This window comes from Toxorhynchites rutilus, chromosome 2 (genome assembly GCF_029784135.1).
Source record: "Toxorhynchites rutilus septentrionalis strain SRP chromosome 2, ASM2978413v1, whole genome shotgun sequence".
NCBI lineage: Eukaryota > Metazoa > Arthropoda > Insecta > Diptera > Culicidae > Toxorhynchites > Toxorhynchites rutilus.
The window spans coordinates 157,548,624-157,570,480 of NC_073745.1; the positions used below are offsets into that span (position 1 = coordinate 157,548,624).

Sequence of the window (21,857 nt, forward strand, 5' to 3'; positions counted from 1 at the left end):
TTTAACTTCATATGTGGGCAATAAGTAGCAAATTATTGCCCACATATTGATAAAAGTCATATGGTCGCAACACAAAATATAGAAGCTAAACAATGAGCAAGAAATTTAAAATCAGATTTTATTGAGAAAAAAAGGTACATTTTGGATGGCGAAACTTATGTGTTGTGTGGCATCTCTCAACTTTCTGGCCCGGAATTTTGTAGGAGATACAATACCATTGTGGATTTCCTCCACACATGACGTGAAAAATTTGTTAAGTTTTTCTGCTGTTATATTGTCACTTGCCGTATTACCGTCAAACTTAATGTCAATGTCTTTGCTGCCGCCTGGATTACACAACTCTTTGATTTTTTCCATAGCTTCTCCGGATCATGCTGAATTGCACTCATTTAATTTTGGATGAATTTATTCTTGGAATTCTTCAGTTCACGTACATATATATATTTCTCCATATTCTGTACGTGCTCCAATTTTCAATACTTTTTGTACGTTTAGCTTGTATTAGGCAATGATCTCGCCATCTCTGCGTGGTGAGACAACGTGGAGTTGTACCAAGGTTTGTCTGAAATCAGTGTGAGTGCGGGGATGCCAGAGTGACTACCTGTCAATATCTGTTTAATCGAAGAGCAAAGCGCTTCTTTCAGATTTTCTGTAACTTCATAAAGCGAGATTTTGAAATCTTATTTGTGTTATAGCGCCATTAGTTTGGGAGTCACTGCTGTTTAAAGTTATGCATTTTTTTCTTCCTCAGTCCTTAGCATATATCCAATTAAAACTTCCCTGTTCTATCATCGCCAAATCGTGAACCCCTGCTGCTCTTATTAGAAAATGAAGCATTTTACTGCTGTCAAAATGTATTGCATCTAGTTGCGTTGGTGAAAGCATGATTTCTAGTTGTTCCCTCACATGAGTTGTAGTTGTACTTTGTATTGATATTAATAGATACAGAATAATATAAATATCAGCGATGATAAGGTATATGGAAATCATTCCGAAAACGTCTCTGTTATGTATTTTCCGAATTTGAATTAACGCTCAAAAGGAATTTGCACTAAAAACTACATGGGTATTGCATGACAAGCTCAATGTGTTATAAACGAATCTTCGAGGTCCGATATTCTGTCATGTATAATTCTAAAGCCGAGTCACCATCTGTTGTTTATCCAAAAAGCGGGTTCGCCTTTACACACCCTCAACATAGGAATCAATCTAAAACGTTTTGAAAAAGAAAAATTTGATTGAAACTCACCAAGATGACAACAACCACAACAAATCAACAGAAAACATGCGAATATCGACAATTGATTAATCACTGATGAATAATTTATTTAGGATAAATTTTTGTTCTAAAAATACATTCGATACTCGTAAAGTTCGATATATACTTGATTAGAAAAAAAAAATAAACATGCGAATCCCTTAAAATTCAGTAGAAATTTCGCTTTTCATTCCCATAAAAGAAGGAACGCAATTCTGTTTGCTCTCGTACGTTCGAAAATTCTACCCAAGGCAACAGAATGTAATAGAAAATGATTCAATTCAACGAAAACACCCCCACTCTGAAGAAAAAGTTCACCGACAGCAGTTCTGCTATTTCTATTTCGACTCTCGCACACAATCCTCACCATACGTTTCCTTCACTTCAGATCAAAGCCTTTGATCCTGGCAAATTACATCTCATGTGAGTAACGGCAGAAGTACGCTTTGCCAAATTTGCATAGGCTTTCTCGAATTTGAATAAATAGTAGTATCGTTTGCAGTAATCGTTCGAATTATTGTGCTAATTTATGCTAGTTCATCTTCGTACGATTCCTGGCGATGTTAGAATAAACTACGAACATGCGTGATATTCCCAATCAAAAGCACCATGCAACCGAGCATGATAGTACATTGGGGATTCACTTTAAAGTTATCGTTCCTGGCTGCGATCGAGAGAGAAGCCAACAATTTTCCATGTCTGATTTATGGTTCATTGAGTTACAGACAGAATTATGGTTTCGAAGGCTTTTCTCTCAATTCTGGATGATTGCGTGCCATAAAATGCGAATAGATAAAAGTTTTTATATTTGGCAATCATATTGCCATCATTATATAGCCCGTTTATTATTCCTCCTTTTTTACACCAGCCCTCCAGATACCTATGCTTATTTATAGATAACATCACAGCGAAATGGAAAATGATAATCTGTGTTTCCTTTCTACTACCAGAGTATTACGATGTTGTTTTTTCAAACATCAAGGAAATTTAGAATCTGATTTAGACTGTGTAAATGACGAATTTTAGCGTGTGGTGCGTACATCTATAGAGGGATTGTTAAATTCTTCTTAATGAAATACACAAGGTTGGTCACCGTTTTTTTAAATTTTCTAGGTTTTAAACTTTAGTAAAACTTCGATAAACCTCGGAAGCGAATAATCCGCGGTGCAGTGATGAGATATAAAATAATCGAAGAAAACGAAGATAACGTAATGTGTTGTCTGCTTCACTTAAGTATTATTTGAGTTTTTCGACATTTGTCATTAGAGATTGAAGAGAACTTATAATAGAGTAAATTATTGGACGCACAAGAAAGTTTGAAAGGATTTCTAACAGATGGCGTTAGTGTAGGCCATATAGTTCAGGAGGGAAAACGGGGCACATAAGACCAAAAAAGTAACAAAAAGACATAATATTTTTTGAAGTATCTTATTGAGTGAATCAAACCAATCTATCAAACATTCTTTTTTTTTTATTTATTTAAGGCTCATTAGTATTTTAGCTGTAACAGAGCCGAATTTTAATCGTGTATATGTCACATGGTTATCATATCTATAATTAGCACATTACACAGTTGCCATTCGCCAGTATTCCTTCTATACCATTACATATGGTGGTACATTCATACAGTAGCCATTTAGGCGTAAGGGTATTCTTTCTGTTCTTCCATTATCCAGTTGGACCACTGGACAGCGGAGACAGTTGTTTGATCATTGTTGAGTTATTATAGAACAGTAGCCCGATGTGTCTGGCAGAGCAGAGCAGTTGTATGGATGAATCGATCTTATTTCGACCGTGGATCGATCTCCATCGCTGATGATTGTTGCGTGGACGTAGCTATTCTGTAACAACACAAAGATGGTCAATGAGGGCCCTGAGTTTTGAACTCACGATCGATCGCTTACTAAGCGAACGCGCAACCAATGTGGCTACGGAGACCCCCTATCAAACATTCTTAGACGTAACTGCTCTGTGCTCTACTATGACGGAACATTTAGATGCTGAAGATACTTTGCGGAGGAAATTATGATTTTTGGAAATTTCATCATAAAGTTTGTCATCAAAATTGTCAAATTTTGAAATTTCATCTGAAGAACAAAGATCAGGAATGTGACCTTCAAAGCGTTTACGGACTTGGACCCCAATGTCCAAGCATGGATCATCGTACTTTTTTTTCAAATGATGCGGTGTATAGTAAATAAATCAGTTAGCTTCATGAATTCCTTATATTCTTTTGCTTTCTATTTGTGAAAATATTCGCGCACAACGATTTGGAACTGCTACGGATTATTTGTTTCACTTTTTTATCGCATTAATTATAATTTCTATAGTCTACATGAACTGTTTTTTTTAACTAATGGTACTTTGTTATATCTGACCATTCAGGACTGTACTTTATTGTAATACTATTATGTTTCTCCTATATTAGCCTTTCATTTATTTCAAAGCTATTCCATGCAGGCCATTTCTTCGATGATACTGTTTTGAAAAATACTATTTAAAACTATCCAACAAATACTGCGAATTAGATGTTCAAAGTTATCGACGAAAACAAATACAAATCCTGTTTGCGTTAACAGCTGGGAATAGCTCTATTATGGTTGCGCATCTCAGTTACACGACATATGATTCAGAGTGATCAAGTTACATTTGCTATCTCTATATGCTTAGTGAAATTCAATAAAAAATATTCCAAAGCGTGTTTTCATGTGGGAACATTTGCTCTAGCTTCGCGGAGTACCAAGTTCCCCGCGGAGAACTCTTTGAAAACCCCTGGTTTAAATAAACAAATATTGGAAGTATACCTATATTCCCAGACCTTTTCTTTTGTGTATTTCTGTACCTACCTACCCGTGCTTTCTACAAGTATTGCAAGGATTTTTATCTGCCCACTGCGAATAAGGTATACGTAAATCGTTAGCTCGAAATGCAAATACAGCGTTCTTTCGTACGGAAACTTTGAAGAGCGAAGGCATTGCAAATTAACCTCACCCGTTTATAACTTATTAAAACGTCTGTCTCTCATGTCTTTTGCGATTGACACGATCACGTAAATTTAACTATTGAGTTAATATAATTTTGTAAGCAACAACATATTTGCGCACAGAACGTCTCGGTGACTGAACTCTTGAAACTTTAAACTCTCACTTGTTCCACATTTTCAGGTGTTCTTCAATTCCTTTGCCGCCCAATTGAGCTTCCTTTAGCGATCCGATAAATCAAACACGCTAGAAATGCTTTAAGCATAGGGGATTCTAAGTGGGGAATGTTACCATGTCGACAGAGGTATCTTTGTTTCGCGATCACTGACCAATAAATGATGCGGATGATGAAAGCCCTATGTCCTGCCGACGTAATTATTATAGTTATTGAAAATGGTATCTCAAGACAAACACAGCGTCATGACACCGACCATTCTTCCCCTCTTTCCAGAGGAAGTGGCAAACAAGCGAATTGAATAAAATAATTCCGGTACGGAATCTTGACTACAATGACCGGAAATTTGCATCGACCTTTTCCTGTATTTTATTTTAGAACAAAGGTCAATTTTTACATTGTTCAAAATTGTAAGCGTGAGCTGTCGAATTTTTCGTGTGGCTCCATCGTAAGCGTAAATATTATGGAGAAGAATTATTTTTCACAGTATCGCTTCAATCTCCTAAATAATAGGGGAAAGGGGGGACAGTTTCGGACAACGCTTGTAAAAATTAAATGGTACAATTTTCAACCAAATTAAAAATATAACTAAGTTAACAGTCCTTCCACCAACAGCTGTCATCTCCTGGTCGTTTATCACTTACGAAAACAACACAGTGCCCTTTTTCATACACGTTTCGAAACATTTGAACTTGAAGTTGTGAGTATTTTTTCCCTTATTCCTTTGTGAACGATTTAGAAATTTAAGTACACCACCTCAGTTAGTAACTAATATGAAATGAAAAAAATGTGCATACAACGGGGAAATAAAAGTCTATTTATTAGATAAAATTATGATTTGTCTTCGGATGGTGGTGGGGCACATTCGGACATCGTTCATGGGGTACATTCGGACACTGTTTAATACCACATAAAATTTGTGTCTGATTGTTGTTTACTAACAAACATCAATTTAGTCTGATTCTCAGACCTAATGATGGTTCGAACCTACAAAAAGAAAACCGATAGAACCAGCATCAACGAAGATGTGATTGAAAGAGCTATCGAACTAGTTTCGAATAGAACGTTTTCATGATTCTAGCTCACATGTGGTCAAACTGGGTCCATTGTCTTTGCTAATTTCCCAACTAAAGGTGGAAACAGAATGCCGCGTTGTGCGTTGCTTCTCATCAGCTGTTATTGCTTGCGTTTTGTACTAAAACATTCGCCCGACGCAATCTGTTGATTGCAGTCACAATCTAGCATTCGCGTCTCCACTTTTCATGTAAACAAAAACAAAATAAAATTCGTATGATAATCTTGTTCTTGTTGTGTCCACGGATCAGTTGAATGTTTTTAAAAACAAAACATTGACATATCCGCGCTGGCGGCATTGAGCTTCGTTTACTAGTTTAGGGGAGCGTGAAAGAATACCTGATTTTCAGTCGAAATGAACACGTTTTCAAAATTAAAAATATGAATGAAAATTAGCTTTTCCATATCAAACTAGTATTCTATTTAAATAAAAAATATTTTTGCTTGCAGGTGGTGAAAAAGTCCCTTACGAAAATTGTTTATGAAGACAACTCTATAATATGATGAAAAAATTCAGCAACAATGTTGGAATTGTTTAGCCATATGGTTGAATGAAAGTCAGAAACACGTGTTTCGAGTAATCAAATAACATGATGTGAAAATTTTCATTCAAATTTCAGAATTTAAAAATCGCCTTCGTGTCTTCTTATATGATAGAGATTACACTAACGAGTTTGGGACCCAAATTATGGCCCTAATTTGAAGTTGCCACCAGACGTCGACACCATGCCACTGTCATCGCGAATTCGGCGCAAGCAGTTTAGAACAAATGTTAGCGTTTAGTACAACAATGCTAATGACGCAACGCATTATTGTGTTCAACTAAATGGAAACACAAATATGTAAAATGAAGTGTCAAAGCACAATTGTCGCAACGCAACGCATAGCGCGGCATTCTGGTCCCACCTTAACGGTTGCATAACGGGAAAACTGTTTCTCAATGTTCTGGAATATTTGAAAAAAGGTAGCAAAAAACAACGTAAACGAATCAATTTCAAAAAATCTAAAATCAATCAAACAGTCATTGCACTTTGGAAACAATTAAATATTGCCGAGAAAATTGCAAAATTCATGTATCTTTTCCACCTTATGTCATAAATCGCTTACAATCGCTGGATGTTTCAATTATGAGTCCTTTAAAGCAAAAGCTCTCAGTTTCCCAGAACGATTGGCTTCCAACCATCCTGGAAAAACTATTTCTATACACGATCTTTCAGGTATAGTTGTATTGGCTTATAATGCTTCTTTCAATCTGAGTAAGTGACAAGGATTTTGAATGCTCAACTGATTTCACCTACTGGAGCGGAGGTAGCAACTGACACATCGGGTAATACAACAATGCCGTAAAACATTGCGTCTACAGCACAGATAAATTTTACTTTGGGAACTTTGTCCCCGGAAAATTTTGGACCTTTTCCAAAAACTTCACCACGGAAAACCACTACTCGAAAACGGAAGAAAGCAAAATCACGAATTTTTACTGGCTCTCATAGCAAGCAGTTTCTTTTCAGACAAATACTGATGAAGTGGAGTGAAGATGAGTTCGGTCGTTGGTTACACACGATTATCCCTAAGGTTTCGACGAGTGCTTGGTTTAAGGGATTGAATGTAGGTCGTGATTTCATTCGCGTGATATCTCGGCTCATGTCCAATCACTACAACCTAAACGCGCATTTCTATCGCATTGGGCTCGCAGCAAACAATCTTTGTGATTGTGGCGATGGCTACCACGACATCGAGCATGTTGTCTCCTATCCGATCTATAAACTTTAACTTAGTCGCGGCAATACATACACACACTCTTTACAGATACACGGGCCAAAGGTTGTGCAGTCCACTGATGATTCAACAAGAGCCAAAGGTTGTACCGCTCATGACAACTCTACACGAGCTGAAGATTGCGCCGGCTAGTGACCATTCTATCCTCGAGGAATCGAGTCGAGAAGACGCACCACGCTAGATATGGGGTACATACTAGGGGGGTGTTGCTGATTAATGGTCAGCTGCATCCGAATAGGAAGTATCCCGTGTCGGGCACAGGTGCAGAGCATTGGAGACCGCAACATCCCAATTACGAAAACACTTGTAATACTAACTAATCGGGGACATATTACTAACATAGATAATAAGAAAAATTGTCAAAATATTGAACTCCAGCCCCGTCAGGCTAACGCCATATGAGCCTTGATAAAAATATATATTTTGGAAAAAAAAAATGCTGATAAACAGAAAAATGCGAATATGCTGGGAAATAAGAGGAAACGGAAGTAATTGTTGATAAATATAAATTTTTTTTTTTTGTTGTCCGAAAGTGCTCCAGGACTGTCCGAAACAGCCCCACACATGGGGCACATTCGGACAAAAAGCCAATTTACAAAATTTCGATTAAACCATTCATAATCGCATCAACGCACACCTCAAACACGCTTATTAACGTCCAAATGTGAACCAGAATGAATCCAGGATTTTTTTTCATGTTTACAAAAAAATATCAAAAATCAAGGAAAAAAGTTTTCGAGTGTGCCCCCCTCTCCCCTCTCCCCTACGCACCGATTACAGGTTTTTGCTCCGATTGGAATTGCAGGCCAGAACTCTCGAATTACACAAAAATACACAGACACACGAAAAATGTTGTATTTTTAATATATGTTTTAAAATTTTATAAATTCCACTGAATTACGTTAAGAGTGTACAACAAATGTGACAACAGTGACAACAAATCACACAGTAAGCATTTGTTGTCAGGATAGGTTATTTTTTTTACATCATGGCGTCGCCAATAGACTCTACATACTCGCAATGGAAATCCCGGATCATCCGATCGTGAATAGACTTTTCTGTCTACATTTTTTAAATTATCGAAAATCCACGACGTGCGATGCCCTGAGACTACATAAAATTAGGCGATCTTGGATCGATATTTAGGAGATCGATGTTTTCCATTCCGATTTCCGATTTTTTTTTTGTTTGGATCGATTCTTTGATTCTTTAATTTTCATTCCTCCCATTCTCTATTCTTCCAAACCTTTACTTTTTATGTGGTTCATCTAATTTCATTCGTCTATTTTGTTTTTTTTTTTTGAAGATGTCTGCACTTGCTTGGGGACGCCACTAATTTCCACCCTCAATTACCCTCAGTGCAGTGGTTCCATCTAAGCTGATCATAAAACTCATTCAAAAGGTTCTTTTCAAATTGATCTCTAAGTTGTCATCGAGTGACGCTCAGTAATGGCGTATCTGTGGTAACCAGCGAGTGGAATTCGGAAAATATTACTCCGGAGCTAAGGTCAAACTTAAAAAGAGGAGTTAAACTGCAAACTACGAGAAGGAGTGGAAGTGAAAATGAAATTTAATAATCAAACAAGTGGGAAGCTACTGCTGGGAGAAAGGATCATGTTCGGACAAATATTCGAGCAATAAGATGAAGTCCGTACACAGTCAGAGAGATGGCACTACAGGCGCGATCCGAAGTTATGATTAGTTAGTAGCATCTCTTGGAAAAACACACACCGAGTTTTAACCCAATCGGTCTGTTTCTTTATGTTTGACATTCGTTTGAATCGAGGAAATCGAGTGATTTTTTCGTTTAACATTCCCCTATTCTCATGACTTGGCTCCCAGGGACTATTGTTTGTTGCCCAGTTTGAAGAGATGAACCTGTAAGTGAAATATTCACCCGATACGAGTGAGAAAATTGGGTGGAAGCATTCACCCATCGGCTCCTTGATCGCTTTGTACAATCTATTCTTCCAAGAATCTGGCAGATTCACTATTTGATGCTCCATAATGTTCAAACAGAACATCATTTAAATGACAAACGAACCAAGAACTGACATGAACCCATGCTCAATCGTGCGAACTTTAGCGCACTGCTCGATTTTACTTTGCACACTGAACGAACAAAAACGATTTTTTATGTCTTGTCTGACACCTTTCTTTCTTTTTTGCAGTGATCGATTGCGTTGTGAGCGAATGGGCTCCATGGAGTGAGTGCGACACCGCCTGTGGTACTGGCATGATGTCACGGAACAGGATAATCGAACAAAAACCACAAAATGGTGGCAAACACTGTCCGTCATTGGTACAGAAGCGCGGATGTCAAGGAACAAAGTGTCACAACCATCACGATCGGAAGGTCCTGAGAGGTATGTAGGAGCAAGAGGGGATGCTATGCGGCTATCGTTTATTCATATGACAAATTTTGAACGCGGTCTATGGAATTTAATTCGATGTTCGTCACAGGTGAACATGCAAAAAGCTATAAACCGATTATTTTATGATACTGCCCCAGTCGATTATATCAACGATAATCCTTTTTTTGCTATTTATTTTGTACTCAATTTTCATTGCGTATAACGATTGTCACGTTTTCGCGGTGTTTACATCGTTATCGAATCGTTTATTCATCTCAGTTGGAAATGAATGGCAGCCAATTTATATTTCAAATTAACGCAGTTTCCTGCTGTAGAATTTAATTCTAGGAACAATTACCACGCTGAAATATTCCATATACTTAGGCCAACGTTTTTCACATTTTGTTGGACATCCTTGGAATTTTAAAGCGCAAATTATATTAGACGCGGTATTTTAATAATCCCTCCGCCAGCTTGACGTTCTGAGATCTCGAGTACTTCTGTTACTTGGGCGGAACCGATTGCAAACATCATCACTCATCCCTTTGGAGGGCGTTTTCAGTTTTCCCATTTTTTTCTCATTCTCGTTATAATCTAGGTACAATCCATTCCACATTATTCCATAACAATCAGGACAGGTTTATGAATCATCAGCATTCCTTCCTATGCAAGCGCTTTCCATGTTGATTTCCACCGCTGCTTCGGTTCCTATAAAGAACAGATTATGCATTTTTTACATTCTTTTTCCCATTCTATTTTTATGTTTATACATCCCACCCACGAAATGGCATTTACGTTTAACCCTCGCGGTTAGACTTAGTCAGTCCCTTCCAAACGAATCTTATTTTATGTTGCACGCCGGCTCATATTTTCATAGGACGCCCAATGGAATTCCGAATCCAGCAGATAAACGCGAAACAGTGTCTGTAAAGGTTGTATTGGTGCTGCGAATTAATGATCATCGCTGTTGATCATCGAGCCATTTGTCGCTCCTGTCGATGAGAAATCATGGGTCGAACAGAGCTAAGTGTAAATGTACGTGATTGCTCTATTGGTCATCTACGTGGTCAGTCGTCCCGGTTCCTTCCATCATTCATAACATTCGCTGCAGCGTATATAAATTTATCCATTCATATTCCTGAGAGCAGTACAAATAAACGATTTATTAAAACATATTCCCGAGAGTGCAAAATGGAGATGATTTCATGCCACATCGACAATTTGCTTGCCAAACCAACACTTTCCCTCGAAATTTTCACAAAAAATTACTTCTTCGCGTGAAAAATTGTGCTTCAGGGAGAGTTTTTTTTTATCTGTATTATAGTGACTTTCAACACATTTGGTTGGTTCGTCACTTAACTTCCATTTTTGGAAGAATGTCGGGAGTGAGAATTGAACTCGTGACCTTTAGCGTGAGAGGTATGGATGTTACCACTACGCCAGATCGCCTCCATTCAGGGAGAGTTGCACATTTCGCGTTTTTTCGTTTTTTCGTTTCTTTTTGACATACTAGAAAATTTGTGCATAGCATATATTTAATGTATATTTACACTGACAGGAATAATTATATTTCATCATATAGTATTGATACAGTAGAAACCCGATTATCTGCGGAATAGACAAAAATCGCACATAACGCAAAAAATGAGTTCCCAACACGAAAAAATATATTTCAGCAAGAAACCTATGTTTTATCAATACAGAAATCATAAAATTATCCATCTACAAAGTCGTGTACACCTAGGTAGTGCGGACTGAATCAAAACGGTAGTCAAAAAAGATCCAACGATCAGGAGTGATAGTTTTCGTATGATAATCAACACTATAAAAAGGGTATTCTTATCAAAGGCAAAAATAATTAAACTCATGAAATGAACGAACAACATTTTACCATCAATTGTTCAATTGACCATCTCTGAAAGAGCATCTTATATTGCAAGGTATCACAACCTGACAGAATATGTACAACCTAGGAATAACGTTTAGTTCACTCCAAGATTTTAATGTGGGAGCAAAATTCGACATTTGCGAATTTCGATACATAGCAAATGTGAAATGTTTTGGGGACGTATCTTTTCTAATATTTAGGTCATGAATAGAGCCCCTCATTTTTCTAAATCTTGTGAAACATTGTTATATCCAAAAAGTCTGCAACAAAAATAAAAAGTATTTTACAGATATGTCTGTAAATTTACAAACATATCTGTAAATCTGGCATCTCTGGTGGTCTGAGAATTTATTGCAAGAAACCGCTTGATAGAATGCATGAATTTGAAAAAAGAAAATGAAGTGGATTGAATCCGCACCACTTAGGTGTACACCACTGCCCATGTTTTTATAGGAGACGTAAGCGACAAAATGAACAAAATCGACTTTTTCGCCGTTTTGCATTCTACGCAATGTAATTCGTTTGCCCAACATTGAAACAAACATTTAAGCAATTTTGAAAAAACCTTTCCGAAAAAGTACAATTTGTGCGCACAACAGACATAGTTCCATACAGCTTTCATACATCGTTCAAAAATCAACAATTAGATGTATTATGTGCTATAAGCTAAATCCACATTTGAATCACTAAATTTCTTCCAAACCTTTTTAATTTTATCTGATAACAACTGAAACCGACGGAGACGCTGACTATTATCGGAAATGTAAATACTAACGCTACAGACAGAGCAACCTGGTGATTACGTCTAGCTATGCGAACAAATGTTCATTGAACCGATTTATTGTCCGCATAAATAGATACAAGCGTTTTCCAAATGGAGAAATACGTTTCATTCCGCAAAATCTCCTAGGCCTTCTTTTTGCCGATAATATCCTTCAACTGGACAAATAATTTCATTGGAAATTTGCATGGTTACGCTTGTAGGCCAAAAAAACAACAAAATTGCGTTTTCCCAACACATCTCCTATGCAAACATGGGCAGACAAGTGGTCAGATAATGTGAAAGCCAATTTTTCATGGAAAATAACTCATTTTTAACAAAAATGACCGCCATTTTGGAAATTTTTCGAGTTTTTAAAAACCTCTATGTAACGCTTTAGGTATTGTCCTAAAGTTTCAAAATTTTCATTGGAATTTGTTCTACGACACCCCCATTGATTCCGAACCGATACCACCAACAAGGTACCAATTTTCAGACAGCATCTACACATCCAGCTGTCAACAACGTAATAATCATTATTCGTGCACTCAAAAAATGGAAAATACATCTTCAAATATATCTTAAACAATAACCAAAATACCCGAACACTTCACTTTATTCGTAACTTCCTAAAAACATTCACGAAAATTCATAATTTTCTGACCTTCCAGACAGGGATCCCCTCTTAACTCAAGGGCTTGACAGGCACCATTGTCGTTGTATGACTGTTTGGTCGAATTATTAATGACAGCTTGTCAAGTGATTAGCATTAGCAGAAGCATCGAGCAAGTTGCACAATATCGTAGATGATATGTATTCAGAACTATTAAATTTAAAATTAGCCTCCATCCGTTGCTGATGATTAGTAACACAGGTCGGACTCGATTATCCGGATTGTTGATTTTATTTTCACTCCTGATGTTCGAATTTTCCGGATAATCGAATCATAAACAACTAAAAAGAAAATTTCTCGGTAAACGTAAAATAACTATGATTTGCACTGATTTATTTGTATATTGCAGTGTCATACCCAGAAATTGACTAACAGCCCCTGGAGGAAGGGGTAATGTTTTGAAAATCGAAAAAAAATCATCGCTGTAACAAGGCTTATGGACCAAAATATTATTCAAAGGATCAAGTCCAACTACATGCAAAAGATTATGCGTGAGTAAATGCTTGGCATATAAGAGCCAAGGAGAGTTCGATGACATGATTGAGCGAATCAATATTAGGGAAGCTATGTTTGGAGTAACTGAGGCCTGGGACGGAGTACCGGCTGATTCCATTGTCAAGACATGGAAAATGTTGATATCCCGTTGTCGGTTGTAAAAGAACGCATGCTTTCGATTCGGCAGAGATTGATTGATCAGGACATTACTGTGCACGACAAGGACGTGGAGTTTTAGGCTCTAAACGACGATGACATAGCCAACATAGTTTTGCATCTAAACACATATTCCTACGACGATGAAAATTTGTTGTCATTGGAAAGACAGTTCCTGGTGCGAGAATTACATAAAAATGTTTTAGAGAAAAAAGTTAATTTTCAATGTTTGCTCTGTTGCATATTATGCACATTAAAGTACCAATGAATGTACGGGAAAAAAGTGAGCTTCGAATTTTCGAAAGGGACTTCCTGCAAAATGTTGATTCCCGCGAAAAAAAAAAACTATGCCAATCTCAGATCAGTCGGACTTTATTTACTAGTGTCGCACAGCCATCAGTTTCAATTTTTTGAAAACCTTCAAATACCCAAGGGATAATATCCAAAATAAAATTTCGTGATTTAGATGACAAAAACAAAAATCGAGATGACAGTACATCTCGACGTTTTATGACGTTATTTTTAAGACATCATTTTTTTTTCAAAACTCTGATTTCATGCACCTGGGTGATTTTATGGTTTTCGGAAGACTCAAACTTTGGAGTCTTTGTAAAAATAGTAAAAAAAAAGTCCGATTGGGCTGAAATGTTGTATAGTGTATTTTTACAGGGTAATCAACATTTCGTTAATTTGAAATGACCATTTTCATTAGCACTCTAATGCACATCATCACTCATGAATTTGTTTTCAAACCGAAATAAATAATAATTTGCCAAAAAAATGTATTGAATCTATTCTGCGATAATATCGTTACATATGAAGAAGCTAATTAGACATCTTTTGAGAATCCAAGAAATCAAAGGACTATCCAAACAGATTCAAAGGTTCATCACTTATTTTGTATTCTTTGCAACAATCTCAATACTCCTACCTCAACTTTTCCTTTTCCTTACTACATCCGTGATTATTCGAATGATCATATTATATATGATGCACTGTGGATAACCGGATTTGAACATACTCAACAGACCCTGCTCATCTTATCCACATCCATGTCTCATTAAATTATCATATGAGGTATGTTTCAATATTAAATCAATGTATTCATTTATATTAGGCTGTCAAAAAAGTCCTGCGGTATTTTTTTTTTGAATTTTCATTTGTTCATAAAATTAGTTACAATCATCTGTTTTAAGTCAAATATGCGCCGTTTTGTTCAATGACTTGTTCCCAACGAGATGCCAACTTCATAATACCCCTGTTATAGAAGCTCGCTTCCTTATTGGCAAAAAACTCGGATAGCCAATTTTCACAGGCCTCTTTTGTGGCTAACTTCTGACTACCTAGCTCGTTCACCATGGACAAAAACAGGTGGTAGTCACTTGGTGCAAGGTCCGGACTATACGGCGAATGCAAAAGAACCTCCCATCCGAGCTCCCGGAGCTTCTGGCACGTCACCAAAGAAGTGTGTGGTCTGGCGTTGTCCTGATGGAAGACAATGCGGCCTCTGTTTATCAAAGATGGCTCTTCTTCATGAGTGCTACCTTCAAGCGGTCCAGTTGTTGGCAGTACAGGTCTGAATTGAGCGTTTGGCCATAGAGAAGCAGCTCATAATAGATTATTCCTTGACAATCCCACCAAACACACAACAGAACCTTCCTTAATGAGGGCTTGGCCACCGTCTGAGCCGCTTCAGCGGGCTTCGACCACGACCATTTGCGCTTCACGTTGTCGTAAGTGACCCACTTTTCATCGCCAGTCACCATCCGCTTCAGAAACGGGTCGATTTTGTTGCGATTCAGCAGCGATTCACATGCGTCGATACGGTCAGAGATGTTTTTTGCGTCAACGTGTGTGGCACCCATATATCGAGCTTCTTTGTGAATCCAAGCTTCTTCAAATGGTTAATAACGGTTTGATGACTTATCCCCAGCTCTTGGCCGATGCTAAGGCTGCTACTATGCCGGTCTTTCTCGGCTAATTCAGCGATTTGGTCGCAATTTTCGACGACAGGCCTTCCGGAGCGTGGCACATCTTCGACGACCTCTACACCAGAACGAAAACGTTGAAACCATCGTTGTGCGGTGGAAATGGAAACTGTATCGGGTCCATAAACTGCACAAATTTTATTGGCAGCTTGAGATGCATTTTTGCCTTTGTCATAGTAGTACTGTAAAATATGTCGGATTTTCTCTTTATTTTGCTCCATATTTGCGACACTATAACTCACGAACGACTTAACCAAACAAAACACTGTCAAGGACTATATTATAGCGCGCAAAAATACCTTTCCAACAAGCTATAGTATGATTCGATACAATGAACACAACTCGAACTACGCGCTTACAACGACACCTCGCGGAAACACCGCAGGACTTTTTTGACAGCCTAATATTTGAATTTCCAACGTATATAAATCTACTGCGGATAATCGAAACTAGTTGTATGGAACAAGCCCTATTCCAGCCCCCTCTAAAGGGCGAACACGAAATTATTGCGACACATTCAACAGGGCATAACTTTTTTACCATTGGGTAAAAATCAACCAAATTTTGCTCACTTTCTCATTGATGTGTATTGTCTACATGCTGTCAAACTCGAAGTCGTGTTTTTCGATTCAACGAAAATGGAGGTGAACCAACGCGAGTCGAGAGAACAAATTCTTTCCAAATACCTGGAATTTCCTGACCTGTCGCACCGGCAGTTGGGAAAAATGTTGGACATTCAACCGTCTCCAGAGTGTTGAAGCGGTTCCAGGAGCGGTTGACGTTGGACCACGGCAAAGGAGCTGGAAGAAAACCGGGACCGAAGAACAAAAAGACGGAGGGAAAGGTGTAGCGGATGATTAAAGCAAATCCCAACGTCTCAAACCGTGATTTGGCTAAAAAGATCGACATGTCGCAGAGCTACGTCCAGAATGCAAAGAAGAGAGCTGGACTACATACATACAAGGTACAGAACTTCCCAAACTGCGATGAGCGGCAACAATAGACGGCTAAAACTCGGGCACGGAATGCTCTACGAGAAGATGCTGACAAAATATGGCTGCTATGTGATGGACGACGAAACGTATGTAAAAGCCGATTTTAAGCAAATTCCGGGGTTGGAGTTTTTCACCGGCAAGAGCAAGTTCGATGTGGACGACAAATTTAAGAAGAATAAAATGTCGAAGTTCGCCTCCAAATATCTCGTTTGGCAGGCCATCTGCTCTTGCGGACTGAGGAGTGAGCCTTTCGTGACAAAGGGCACAGTAAATGGCGAGATCTACAAATCTGAGTGCCTCGAGGAGCGCCTTTTGCCGTTCTTGCAGCAGCATGACGAATCTCCGCTATTTTGGCCAGATTTGGCATCATGCCACTATTCTAAAAGTGTCCTGGAGTGCCATGAGGCCAATTCTGTCCATTTTATTCCAAAGCACATGATCCCTTTGAAGCAGTACTGGGCAATAATGAAGCGGGAACTTCGGAAGAGCAAGAAGGCAGTCAAAGACGAGAAGGACATCTTAAGAAAATGGAAAAAAAACCTGAGAAACTGGTACCGGATGACACTGTAAAGACTTTGATGGAGGGCATCAAGCGAAAATGCGTTCAATTTTACACTCAAGGCTCCATCGATTAACTTTTCTTTTGATTTTTGAAGTAAATATATGTATAAAACAACCCTAAAATTTTGGTTTGATTTTAAACATTATACGAAAATTGGCATGACGTTTTCGGTGTCGCAATAATTTAGTGTTCGCCCCTTACTTAGCTAAGTTTAATTTTGTTCAAATAATCATATTTATAAAGTATGTTAACAAATTATTCAAATTGCTTTATAAAAACAATCAAAACCAAAATAAACCGGACGGCAACTTAGGTACAACACAGTTTAACCTTCACCAGGTAGTGGACTGAATCGATTTGGGCGTCACGATAGGCTTTGCCGACTGGGAAGTGCCAATCATCGTTCACAACGTGATCGATTCGTGTTTTTGAATATTGCTGTGGCTATTCCCAGCTTGTGTGCATTGCCGCAGCCTCTGAACGATCGCGTCATCGTGCCTTCTCAGCACTCCTCCTGCAGCGCCACGATGTCATAGTTGGGAGATCTCAATATATCCGAAAGAACTCGAGTACTCGCAGTAAAGTTGAGAGACTTGCAATTCCCGAGTCCCGAGTTTCTAATCTCTAACCCGGGTGCTTTGCTTGGGTCTAGACCGTTGTCCTGTCTCGAATTTCTTTGTGAATTTTTCTGTGCTTTTTATGTTCACGCATGGTTTACAGGACCTGTCCCACGCTAACACGAGGAAAATAATCTGCCGCCTCTCACATGGACACACAGATGCTATTTTGAGCTCCACTAGAGACTCTCTTCACTTTCCTGTCAGCATACGATTAAGTTCCCACTGGGGTGATTAGCTCGATCTGCACTCTAATCATTCGTTGCCCATGCGGCATCGCAGGGAGAAGAGATAGAAGTTACTGGAGCTTGTGGACCTATTTTATGTCTTCAGCTACACGAGGTACCAATGCTACCCTTTGTCCAGGCGTTTACCACCCACAAGTGATTTATGAATCAGTATTTCACTCACAGGAACTCACGCTTTGGCGTACATTCTGGTATGATGTTATCATTGGACCGAACGTTTTCTGTTGCTGAGGGTCACACAATTACCGTGAATGGCGAGCGTAATCGTGGGATGTTAACTGACCATTTCGAATATTGATTAAATTGATTTAATTGTTTGCCATTCCAGCGGAAATGGTGCAAATTCTATCGCTCTCATTGGGAAATCCTGCATGCGTTATGATAAACATACGGAAGATTTAATTCGTCTACCGCTCGGCGAAACGCTAGAAGAAAGCAAAAACTCAATCAAAATAAACGAAATGGAAAAAGAATTTGAACTCTCATTAATCATCGTCCTTGTTTCATCATTTCAGAAACTGCCCTACTTTTGCCAGCCGATTTATCAAAAAGCAGACACGAGAACGATACTAGCGACATTCGTCGCAACTTGCGGCTGCGTTATAAAAATGCTTTCAAACACAACCGAGGCAACGAGTAAGTACAAAATGTACTAATTAACACTGCATTTCTTCCTTTTATCCAGTAAACTCATTTTCATCAAACCTTTTCGTTGATTAACTATAAGTTTGAGTTGTTTCGCACTACGTTTTTTTAATGGACTACCCTTCAGTTAGCAGCGAAACCACTTTCTTGCGCGTTCTATATAATTCATCATGATTATCAATATAAGTTGCCAAACCACAACGTTGCAGAGGAAAGGAAAGCACTCCAAAAGCTGCTACAATGGTCTGAGATGAAATACGCAAAAAAAACCATCCGGTTTCTCCTGTTCCCACCAAGCTTTTTAATTAACTTACTTTAAAATTGACGAAACTATGTCATCCCATTTTTTTTTGTTTTCATCTAACAGGTACTGTATAGAGTTTGAGGTAATTAAAGCAACCAAGGCATGCCACAAGGATAAAACCTACAATGCGCTGGCCGAAGGGGACCACGTCATCGTTCGCTGCGACCTGGAGGCACTACACGAGGAAAAGTCGTCGACAGTGGACTCGGAGATCTCGAACAACTCAATCCAGGACGAGGATTACGAGCACCAGGAAAAGAAGCCCAAATTCCGATGTCGTGGCGAAGGGTTGACCGGGCGGAGCACACGTTTCACCAGTCTAGCGCTGTCTTCCTGCCGGGGCAAATGGATGCGCGTGGCGACAAAGCAGGTGAAAAAATGCTCCCCTGCCGAGGCACAGTTCATTTTCGTCTAGAGCAATAACCAACCACCTTGGAGGAGAACACACACAGATGATAGAGACAGGAACCGGACAAAATAAAAAAAAAGAGTAAATCCCTTCGGCACAGGAAACGCGGTGCCACGTGAAAATGACACAGTGGAAGCGTATCATTGACAATATTAAGCTTTTGGGGAGTGAAAATAGTCGTGCAAAAGCGACATATGGAATGGGACGGAGTCACTCTGTGTAATGAAAACACTCGACGACGTGTGGCAAATGTGAAGAAGTATACAAGAAATTTTTGAGCGGTAAAAAAATGTCGTGAAAATAGGACATGAGAAGACGATGGAATTTCGTTAGTTTTTGCACATATGACAGCGACATCTGATGTGTCATGTTTTTAACCCTTTAGCGAAGCAGTGAAGAAAATGAAATTGAAATTCAACCGAGAGATTTTCGTAATTAAAGATAGATAAGTAGAAAAATAAAAATGGAAGAAAGTCACCACTGAAGTTGGGAGGATTCTATTGTTCTGAATTCGTCGCTCATTTGACTACGAACCAAAAGTATATGAAGATTCTATCGTAATGCATTTTTTGCAACATTCAGCGAAAACTAAGAATTTTCAACTTTGTCTCCTAAACGACAAACTGCATCTTCCTCTGTATTATAAACAGATTTTCTTTGAATTACTTTTAGACAACAAAAGCAGATATCAAATCGAACCTTCTCATTCAGTCAATGGAAGTGCCATATCATGAGTGTTTTCAAACCCTTTTATAATAAATGAAGTTAGCAGCTATCGCAAGGATGAAATGCAATGGGCCACAGGTTGACGTATGTTCAAAACCGACCCTTTGATCTGACTAAAATAGGAATCAATCAGTATGTATCATCATTGATTATTTTTTCGGATTAATTTGTAAAATAATGTTAAAAATAAACCTTGGAAACGAAATGAGTTGCATCACTACGATGACATATTTGAACCCTCTCGAAAGATCGATTTCCATTTCGCTTTAGAATGCCATCATTCGGGATGTACATTCTTTGCAAGTGTTGCGAATTCAAATCGGTTCTATTAAAGGGTGGAGTGTCGGAGGGGTTGTGATCTTTGGGCACCATAAACACCGAGAATAGCACTTCCATCGCGCTCTTTCCATAATAGCAGAGTGCGAAATTCTGTCAAAACTGAACGGGTTTGTCGGGTTTGTTGCGGATGTAGCATACGTAGCATTGACGTATATATCATTATTGAGGATTCCACTGACAGCGAAAATATTGCTTTTTCAGTCACAGCTGCAGATGACCTGCTAAACCAGAACTTGGATAGCTTCACGGTATAGAAGATGTCTACCAACTTTCCCCTTTTCGTCGAAATGTATAACTTTTGATCCTTTTAGATGCCGATCATCGATCAAAACGTGCTCAATTTGTGTTTCTGTGTGCTGAGGTGTTCTCCAGGTGTGACCCAATGGAAGCCACTAATCCGCCCTCCACAGTCGAGCCCTTCCAACCAGCAACCAGCAGTCGTCACGGTTCTGTATTTAGGATGGCAGAAGGGGTCTTCCACCGTACCGCTTCAAGCAGGTACTACTGTGCCCTGAAATGTCCCCCAATCATAGTTACGACCCGCTGCCACCCGACCTCGCAGAAAGACCTCATGTCATCGCGGAGGAATTCGCTGGAATGTACGGCATCTCTAGATGTAGATACTCGATTACCGGGACGCAAGTATCATGGCACTATGTTTGTCCCTATCCCACCATCAGCAAAGCCTTCCGGGCCCAGGTTGTCATTCTAGTAGAGGAATCTCCCGACATGTGACATGTGATTCAAACCGGCTACTGCATTGGATTAAAATTCGGATGGAAATTTGGTCGATAGTATCGGCGTTATTTATTTATCAGAGAACTGATCTCAACTGTATCGAGAAGTACGAGGTCTGTTCAAAAAGTATCGCGACTTTCGAATTTACGCGGGTTATGTATATTCGATTCTAGATTTTTTTGTGGCTTTGTGTTGGTATTCATGTCTCGCACTTATGCTGACAAGTATGGCTATTTTGAATGTTCAAATAATTTTGACAACTGCTTTTCTTACACGTGTTTTGGTTCATTTTCGGTTTTTGCCTATTGCCTATCTCTAGAGAAATCCCTTCGTAGTACTGAAGCAAAATCGGCTATGGCTATGGAAATGCTTAATGAAATGGGATAGAGAGGACCACTTTATCTACAAGAGCTGTTCTAAAAGTATCACGATTTGTGTATACCCACGGATTACTTGTATTCAATTTCAGTTGTTGACGTGCTCGGGCTTTCGGCACGCTTCGTGTCGTTTACATCTTTTCGTTTCCTCCGAGAACATTTTTTCGAACTCCGATAAACGTTCTTTCGCTCATAGGTAGGTTCATCAGATGTCACAATCAACATTCGAAATGTGTTCGCGCACTTAATTTTGTTTTTCACACAAAATTTGATACAGATTATTTGATTCATTTTTGCATAAAGCAAAAACCGAAGA

The 21,857-nt window shown here is 38.8% G+C and overlaps 1 protein-coding gene across 1 annotated transcript in view; it reads left to right on the plus strand.

The window, feature by feature from the left end:
* The window catches only part of LOC129770041 (somatomedin-B and thrombospondin type-1 domain-containing protein), a 120,503-nt gene extending 100,211 nt beyond the window's left edge, over positions 1-20,292 (plus strand). The window contains exons 5-7 of the mRNA XM_055772628.1: positions 9,439-9,633; positions 18,519-18,639; positions 19,016-20,292. Of these exons, the coding sequence (XP_055628603.1) occupies positions 9,439-9,633; positions 18,519-18,639; positions 19,016-19,367 (668 nt within the window). The 3' untranslated portion in view covers positions 19,368-20,292. The remainder of the gene's footprint in view (positions 1-9,438; positions 9,634-18,518; positions 18,640-19,015) is intronic.
* The last annotated feature ends 1,565 nt before the right edge of the window (positions 20,293-21,857 follow it).